General features: G+C 37.2%; 1 protein-coding gene across 17 annotated transcripts in view; it reads left to right on the top strand.

Moving 5' to 3' along the window:
* Window positions 1-7,073: 7,073 nt before the first annotated feature.
* Window positions 7,074-9,938, top strand: part of picalma (phosphatidylinositol binding clathrin assembly protein a) — a 39,275-nt gene continuing 36,410 nt past the window's right edge. For 4 of the 17 annotated variants that reach the window (XM_089126410.1, XM_089126413.1, XM_089126411.1 and 1 more), the window contains exons 1-2: window positions 7,074-7,306; window positions 7,425-7,681. In XM_089126410.1, coding sequence (XP_088982536.1) covers window positions 7,552-7,681 — 130 coding nt within the window. In that variant the 5' untranslated portion in view covers window positions 7,074-7,306; window positions 7,425-7,551. The remainder of the gene's footprint in view (window positions 7,307-7,424; window positions 7,682-9,938) is intronic. The other 13 variants (XM_039675811.2, XM_089126419.1, XM_039675817.2 and 10 more) reach the window with 8 other exon arrangements.

The raw sequence follows: 9,938 nt of genomic DNA, 5'->3' as shown, positions 1-9,938 counted from the left end.
CCTGACCTTGGTCCACTTTTGCCCTCCGTCTGCTTTAGCATCCCTCGCTCCGTTTCGGAAGACTCACCCGTTTCCCTGGCAGCTGTAGAATCAGCGGTACTCCATCTGTTCTCGGCTGTGGCGCGAGACTGACTGGATTACCCAGCATCCCGGCAAAACAACTAGAAACACGGCCTTGCTCTGAGGGGACAAAAAAAAATAAACATAAGAGATTCATTATTTGAACACGTCAACAGCAAAAGCGCTGTCTGGGGGAACATGGGAAAGTCCATCAAAAGTGAATGTGTTATACAAATCCTTTCACGGGCCCAGAAACATGAGCAGGTTTTGAAGTTTCCCACTCATATCCTTTCTGCTTGATCTTGCTCTGTCAGCGCTCACAAGTGGCCCCACGCCGCATGTGGCCTGTGAGGGGGGGAATTATCTTTTCATCGGCTCCGGGACTGGGCTCGTCGCTGACTGAGCTGGCCTTTCTGTGTGCCAGGACGGTCTGGGTCGGGACCAGGATTGTCTGGACGCTTTAGATGCTTTGTTTGGCCCAGCTCAGTCAGCACTTCCCCAGCCGCCTCCCATGATGGCATCCCACCTGTCTGGCCGTGAACCCCCCGACTGCTACTCTTGGCCTTACGTCAATTGTTGGCTAATGTACCCTACATGAGAATATATATCACAAAAATGTGGTCTAAACACTCATGTTTCCATTATCTGCACGATGTTCCAACCCTTCCAAATTTATAGCAGACTAATATTTCATCAAATTAGCTGCCATTTATACATCATCATTTCCAAAATGCCTTTAATCTGCATGATTAATTGCCTTGGAAATGTCTCTACGGTCCATCATTGCAGCAAAAGGGGAAACTTGAATGATTTCATTGTCCGTTCTTACCTGATTAATCAAAGCTCAAGATGTTCGGGCTGCAGGCCAGCTCCAGCTGCAATACATCATCAGAAAAGTCGCTTGTCAATCTGTGCAGAATACAATCCGAAGGAGAAGAATTTTCAAAACTATGCAATGCCATCCCAAACTGTTTAAATCCTAAATCCTCCTCGGATCTCACAGAGACACGGATCGGATGAAGCTCTGAGCCCCTTCGGCTAGAACTCTGGCGAAGTTCACCTCACGTCTTAGAATTTCTTCAGATGGAAGGGATTGTGGGTAAAATGGAGCTGTTGGTCTATAGCGGGGCAATTCAGTAGGCTATTTGTGATAAGTATCTCTATTTATGCGCTTCCAGCAAATGTCATTCTTTCATTTTTCACACTTGAATGTCTCTATATGGCAGGCTATAGTGCTGTTTATCAGTGTGGCACAATCTCATTCACCTTGGCAAGATATCAGGGCAGGCAGAACTGGAAGGATTTCCACATCATGTTACTGCATTTACACTCTAGGATGGCAAGTCTTTATAAGTTAGACGGCTAACACAAGTTAGACGGCTAACATCTTTATAACTTTATAACATAATTATTTATTTATCTTTGCCAAACGGCATCCTTGGATAATATAAGCCTTTAAAACATTATAGGCTATATGTTCTTGAATGTTTGACAAGCTGTTCATTGCTCAGTTAATGGGTCTAGAACAATTACAGGATGGTTTTATAGTTTACAAATGTTTTTTTGGGGACACAAATAGAATGATGAAATGGCCTATCAAAGCCACTGGGAGGAATTGTGTTTACGAACACGATTATACCGTATCGCAACACAAATGCTATTTCTATTTTTATTTGGAAGGCATTTGGTCTTGTATTTTTTTTTTTTTATCTGATGGCTTTATTCAGAGTGCAATGAATAATGTGGGTCATTAGGAGGTAAGTGAGAAAGTTAGCAATGCAATATAAAACCAAAAATAACAGGAATGAGTGACAATGGCATATCTAACCTTTCTTGAGGTCTTTAGTGTAACCAACAGTAATATTTGATCACCCTCTCTTAACAGAATACTATCTGCATATCTTGTGTCATAAATCAGAGTATAGTTTCTGAGGAAACGCATGACTCTTTCTTAGCAGGTTATAAGTAATTACTGTTTTTTTACTTGCCCTGTGAAATGCCCTCAGTTGGCTGGCAAGTAGGCGTCAGGCCCAGTGCATCAATCACTGCGGCCTGCATGGAATTAGGAACTATGGGCAATCTGTCTCTGTTTGGTTGTCATGGCTATCTGGCAGACGGGATACGTCTGGTCTAGTGAGAAGCAGAAAAAAGCAAAAGAGGAATTTTAAACAAGGGAATACACTTTTGGTGGCATGCAAACCACAAGTTGTGTTAATTGCCTCTGTCTCAAGGAAGACATGTGACCAATGAAAACTAACTGAACGTCCATGAAAACAGAAACTAAAAACAGACAAGACTGAGTGTGTGTGACACAAAGATTCGGTTTGCTTTGTTGCTTGATTGTGCCATGTTTATTCATAATGGTTTTAACTGGAGGCACAGTTGAAACTTGTTGAAATCTTACTGAAATGAATTAAGGCTGTTAATGTTGCAAATTAGCCTACATGAGAAAGACTTAAAAGGGACACTCCAATTTTTTGGGGGGGAAATAGGCTCATTTTACAACTCCCCTAGAGTTAAACTGTTGGGTTTTACCGTTTTCGAATCCATTCAGCCGATTTTCTGATATTTAGAAGAATATCGGAACCAGTTTCTGGTCCCATTGACTTCGGAAATTTTTTTTTCACAGTGGTGACTTCGGAAGTCAATGAGACCAGAAACTGTTTCTGGTTACCGATATTCTTCTAAATATCAGAACATCAGCTGAATGTACTATGGAAGTCAATGGGACCAGAAACTGTCTGGTTACTGATATTCTTCTAAATATCACAAAATCGGCTGAATGGATTCGAAAATGGTAAAACTCAACTGTTTAACTCCGAGGGAGTTGTAACATGAGCCTATTTAAAAAAAAAAAAAAAAGTGGAGTATCCCTTTTAATGGGGCTTACTCAAAATCAAGTTAAAACATTATGAACTATACGAAAATAATCATCATAATACAGAGGGAACAGAAATACCAGAAAGGGCACATCCTGATTTTGCCGAGTTGATTTTTGTTGATCCTGGAACAACATTCCAACATTAAGTCCTAACTATGCCCTAACCCTATAAGTTATCCCTAAAACCAGAGGAAAATGTTAGTGAATAATGCTGATGTAGAAGCACCTAACCCTGGTTGTAAGCCTAAACTTGACAAACTTGTCCCTCAAATCTGATTGGTGGATTGGAATGTTGTTCCAGGATCAACAATGTTAATCCAGGAACATATTGCACTTGGTGAAATCATGTTCTGCAACATAAGGACAGATAACACAGCTGAAATGTTCACCATGTTTCTAATATTGAAACAAGTCAGCTGTGTGCAGACAAAGATGGAGTGTGAAAAAGAGAGAGGAAAGTCTGTCAGTGACAGGATTATGGCCTCTGTCAGGTACAGTGCAGATGAAAATGTTTGTATTGTATTGTCTGTCACAGCGGCCAACTTTGTTACCTCCTATTCTTGTCAGCAAAGAGAACATTGCTATGTAAGCCTTCATCCAACACAGACACAGTTATATCTGCTGTTGAATGGGGTCATATAGCACATGCTATAAAAAAAAAAAAAAAAAACATATCCATGTCGAGCATCTGACATATATATCACTTTTCTCCTCACACCCTTCGAATGACCCATTTTATACACTAAAAAAAGATATGATCAATAAGTTATATCAACATATGTTAACCTATAAGTTAACCTATTTGCAACTTTTTTATGTTATACAAGAATCAAATAATTTTTTAAGTCAGTAAGGCAATTTAAGCTGAAATGACTTAAACATCCAAGTTGATTGTACTTAAAAATTTAAGGCAGCAACTTTTGTTCACAGTCTTTGAGGTAAATCTATTTCTTTAAATGTTCAGTTTCACAATTCAGACATTTCTATTAAAAATAAGATGTTTTGTGAAATACATGACTTCCACAAGGTTAACTTAAGAATGCTTGAAGCAATAATTTTAGGTCAGAATGAAAAAGCAATATTAGTCAACAATATCTTAATCTGTCCCTTAAATTAATCAGATCAGGTTCAATGATATGATTAATTTGTAATTTATCATTGTTTTATAAATATTAAATTGTAAATAGTCTATATCGAATTAAATACAATTTTCTTAAAAAAATATCATTTATAAGGGTTTATACTGAGCGCTACTGTGTAAAAAGCACTCTGAAGCGGGTGGGAGTTAATAGTTCAATCACTGCTGGACAGAGTTTGAGGAAACTTTTGTGCATGTGAGAGATATCTATTGGACTAAACAGACAGAAAAGCTGTGTTTCTGGTCCCAGGTGGCAGAAATCACAGGATGCCTTATTGTTCATGTGTGAAACACAAGCCATGTGGTATTCAGACCTGAGGGACACACCTTTTCATTATGAGCCATATCTATAACCAGCTCTCTCCTCACAGACAGAGATTCATAAAAACAGCATACAAAATATCAGTGTGTCAGGATTGTAGTGCAAGATCTCAAAACGCAGTATGCACATTTTTAATAATAATAATGAATATTATATGATACAAATAATTATATGAAATAAAAACGTTTTTAAAATAAAATAAAAAATAAATAAATAAAGAAGAAATAAAGAAATAAAAAAACTTTTTTAACACTACTATCACTACTACTAAAATAAAAATAATACAATAATTAGTAGTAGTATGCAAAATAATTATTTAATACAGAACATTACTATAAAGACAGTGTTTGTACTTTAATGCAGATAATAAAAGCTATTATCAATTTTGAGTAGATGTCAAAGTATCCTGAAAGTTAAAGATAATACAAACTATTGAACTTTCTATAATAAGGTATAGATATCTGTAATAATGATAACAATTATTATCATTTTTTCTAAAACTTATATATTATTATTATTAAAAAAATGGTGAATCAGTACTGTAATACAGAAAATAATTAAAAACTGCATTTTTCTATATTATTATTATTTAGGGTATTGTTTTTAGTAATACAAGCTCTTAGCATTTGGTGAAAATTGTATGCCAAAGGATCCTGAAAGTTATATATTATATGTATTAAGTAAAATATAAATACAAACTTGTGAAATGTTGTCCAGAATTTCGGTAGAATATGTTCTGTAGGGCCTATTGAAAAAGATGGCATGCACCTGCAATCTCTCAAATGGATGTTGTCAAAATGCTCTTGAAAGTTTGTGAATAAGGACATACAGTAGAAACCTGCATGTGCACATCGCCCTCTACCGGTAAGACTGCAACACAATGAACACTGATGCCACCTGTGCACAAGTCAATCTGCTCGGCCCATTTAACACAGACGAGTCTCGTCTTGAAACCGATCAGTGCTTTTGGCATTGTGCATTAGTGGCTCATTCAATCTCTGAGACATTCCCCTCTCCTTTTCCTCAGTTTGAGTTCTAATTACAACAGTGATCTGAATATTGGGATGCTTTACAGCATGCACATATCAAATATGATTTTAAAATGTGTGGGTAGGCTATTTAAAGGTGCTATATTAATTTTTTAGCGGCCTCTATCTGTGATTTTCAGATTGCAACCAATTTTTACAAGAGCGCTCATGCTCGAACACGAGTGAGCACTCAAGGTACTGGCCACATCTAGCGTAGCCTAAGGCATTACACTAACTATTCGTGTATCTTTCACAATCAGCAATGTCAACATAGGTGAATGTATAAAATGATAAAGGAAAACGGTCATTGAACTAGACTGAACAATTTCAGTGTAACAGTAAGATCATAGGGAGTAACATTACTGTGCTGAACGTTTTTTAAAAAAAAATTAAAGTACAGTTAAAAGTATGTTTTCAAGTATATATATATATATATATAAAAACGTTAACATGGTAGGCCTACTGCGAGTGCAAATATAATATATACAGTAAATAGTAAACTAATAATAAGTTCACTTTAAGAAAACTCTCAGTAAACTACTTGTTTAGTAGTTTTATATTGCAAGTATATTTTTACTTCAAATTGTACTTCCATAAACTAAATATTTTTTCAAGTATTAAAAGTAAACTACCTACTAGTGCCCATTAGTTCACTTGCTGTACAAATGAGAAGCGTAGCTAATTATGAACTACCTGTGTACTTAAAGTTTACTATTGTTACACTTATAGTACACTTAAACATATACTTTTATATACCAAAAGTGGGCCAATTTAGTCCCAAGGGGTATTAAAATACACGTTTATTATAGCCTACAAGTAAATATTGACATTAGTATACTTACTACATAATGTAGGCCCTATACTTGATTAAATGAACTTTTTTCGTAAGGGTAAGTATAATCAACTACTGTAATTCACACCAATTATTTAAGCTCTTTATTTATCGACTGCCTTAAAACACCATTTTTTTCCTCATCCTCAAGTAATGGTTTCTGTATACTTGCATGTTTCTATCACTAGATGTCTCTGTACTTGCATGTTTGTATCACTAGATGTCTCCCTTTTGTAATATTTTGTAAGGAATGAGCATGGGAATGAGTCAGAAAGCCAAAGAAATCCATGCACTTAGGGAAATGAATGTAAAATGCTTATGTATTTGATTGCTTCGCACAAGTGAAACAGCTGGAAATGAGTAATAAGTAATTCATTTATTTAATGATGAAAACTGGAAAACTTTATTTTCCCTTTTTTATTTTAGATTATTATATTAGATTAGATTACTAAATTATTGTGAAGATTTCTACTGAATACTGTGTATGAGTGTATCCGTACTTTCTAAGCTAGGCTACAGGTAAATTAATTGCTTATATTGAATTATGTTTCACTCTTAGGTTAAATTAAGACATTTAATCAATGACATGTCAGTTATGTTAAGAAAATATTTACGAAGAAGAAAAGTATATCACATTCACTATATAAAACCATGAAATTCCGTCACGTGAACCGTCGCCCTGGTAGATAATACACAGAATCTGTGCATCTAGAGCCGCCATTTTGGCTCACGAGTCAAATCGTGGTAATCACTTTCTACGTAGCGTGAGAACTCCGGCCTTATGATTAGAGCCAACATGGCGTCGTTAGGTACAAACCATCCAACATCCATATAAACCTTGGGAGGATCCTCTGAAAAGAGGAAACAGACCCGCCATTTTCCTACGAGCCTTTTAAACCCAGCAGGGGGAGGCAAGATCCGATAGGAAAGCCACTGAGAAGGAAAAAGTGGGAGTTAGAGAGAAAGAGAGAGAGAGGAGAGGGAGAGTGCGTGACAGAGGGGTTGAGAGAGAGGACGCTGCTGTTAATAGAGGAGGAGACGTTTGGTATGTAAATGTCGCGAGCAGCTGACGGCATACATACAGAGCAAACTTAATTTGGACTGTCTAAAGAGCCGGATGCGTCTTCCTCGCAATCTCATTTATTTTCACCCTTTTTTCCCAGTCAGGTGGCGGAACAGCGTACATCACAGGGACTAGCAGCATTGCCGTTGGATTTAACAGCACGAGTATACATTTCCCCCCCTCTTTTGTTATTATCCCCCTTTTTCTGTTTGTTTAAAACTGCGAAGATGTCTGGACAAAGCATAACGGATCGGATAACGGCAGCGCAACACAGCGTTACCGGTTCCGCGGTGTCCAAAACGGTGTGCAAGGCGACCACGCACGAAGTCATGGGGCCAAAGAAGAAGCATTTGGATTGTAAGTGTCATGGGATTTTGTACTATGTTGCTTTCAGAACCGCGTTTGAAAGTTACGTCAGTCACTCACTCGTCTCCCTGGGAACGAGAGGTTCAGTTCGGGGCTCGAGGCCTGCAAAAGATTCCTGTTCAGTGCCACTAGTTTTATTTAAACAGCTTCCTCCAGCGACCTTTGCTGATGTTCAACCTGTGACTAGTTATCATTTGTGTCTCATTTGCATGGAGTTTTCAGATAGCATGCGTACAGTGTACGTTTAATGTGAGTACATTTAATGATTTAAGTTGCAAACTAGTCTCATAATTAAACGTAATTGAAAAATGAGCCCATCTGCTGTCTAATTAGGACACTTGCAGATTGAGTCGATGGATTCATTGAGAAATCTGCAAACAAACGTGCATTTGCTGAACAAGAATACCATTCATACTTTGTGTCTTTTAATTTGGCAAAACGTAAAATGCAGCATGTTTTATTAGTCACTTTGCAATGTTACTATTGGGATTTTCTTAATGGTGCAAAAAATAAAAATGCTGTCATTATTTCCTTAACAGTAAAATATATATAGCCTATAAAATACAATATACTTTACACACAGACATAAAGGCATTAGCATTAATTGCAGAACGTTTAAACTGCTTTTTTTCCATATAGTGAAAAGAATAGGAAATATAGCTGTCAAGCATGGTTTTCAGTGATGAACAAAAGGGATAGTTCACACAAAAATGAAAATACTATAATTAATTACTCGCCCTCATGTCATTCTAAACCTGTAAGACTTTAGTTCATCATCAGGAATACAATCTTTCGGTCCCTCCATAGACAGCTACGCAACTACCACTTTGACACATCAAAAAGTTCATAAAGAGATCATAAAACTAATCCATATGAATTAAGTGGTTTAGTTCAAATTTCGCTTTATGATGAACAGATTTAATTTAGGCTTTTATTCACATTTAAACATTGATCAGCCAACATAAACGGATGCGAACCTGCTTGACGCGCAAGTACAAACCTTCAGGTTCTTTCAGAAGCTCAAACATGCTGCGTAACACGTGAATAAACCTCATTGGTTCTTGCGGAAGCCCAAATATGCTGTGTAAAGGCTCTTTTATAGTCTAGTTCGGATGTGTACATGGACTACTTGTATTTTTACTACTGGAAGTGCCCTTTGAAGCTGCACTGAAAGTTAGTTATGAACTATATTTTCCAAGTATTATAAAGCAACTGGATAGTTCACCCTCTGGATTTGGTGTTTCATGGCATTGCATGGTACTTTTTGGACATTGTGGATAAAAGCAGTTTAGATATTATAATATTGACAGAGACTTTGGAGTCTGCCACAAACCGTCTAGTTTTTCAGCTCTTTGGTTAAGGTTAATATCACAATTGAAGTGAAGAACATGCTGACTGTTAGAAGTTATGCAACATTATTACTGTGGCAGGTGTTTATTGAGGAATGTGTTGTAAATGACAGTTGTGTCATGTTAACTTTTAACTTTTTATGTAGATGTCATATTTATTGCTGAGTGAGATTTTCTCAAGTCTCCCACAGGTGCTGATAGGTTTCATAGAGCCTGAATTATGCAGTGTTTTCTTATATTTCTAAAGAAGAATGGCCTCATTTAGGAGTCAGGACCCATCTTGACCAATTTTAGTCCTGTGATTTGTGAGATTTGATGCCTTTGATTAACTCAAACTGCATTTGGCAATTAATCAACTGCAGTTTGTTCTTAGATATGTATTTTAAACTATATGTGTGTAAGTATTTTTGCACAAATGTCGGTGATTGAGGCGCCATAATTTGAGTCAAATCCAGGCTGGTGGCACGACCACATCAAGCCTCTCACCGCACACTGCTTGTTTACTTATAGCTTTTTGCTTTCGTTCCCACCCTACAGTGCTAATTTCCTCATGGCGAAACTATTTTTAACTAGGTCTTCTTGACAATACAGAATGGCATGTGTGCTGACAGACAGTTTTTAAAGGGGAAGAGAGGAGTTCTGAACTGTAAGACAAAGTGGGGGTCAGACGTAATTGCCTTCCTCCCTTAAGTTAAAAGTATGTGCTTAATGCTTATGTTAAGTTCTTCACGATCTTTACGTCAAGAACATTGTTCCACGGTAGACCGGTTACCCTCAGGTTAGTTCCCGTTGCGTGGAGAGTGTGACGAGGTCTTGTAGGTATTTCAGGACTGCAGTGTGTTCTGTGCCTGGAGTTTCCTTTGGGACAGAAATAGCAGTTTGTTTCACTCTCCTTCTGT

This window comes from Pimephales promelas, chromosome 23 (assembly GCF_988280905.1).
Source record: "Pimephales promelas chromosome 23, fPimPro1.hap1.1, whole genome shotgun sequence".
NCBI lineage: Eukaryota > Metazoa > Chordata > Actinopteri > Cypriniformes > Leuciscidae > Pimephales > Pimephales promelas.
Note: the sequence above shows the minus strand (reverse complement) of the source record. Positions and strands in the feature narration are given on the sequence as shown.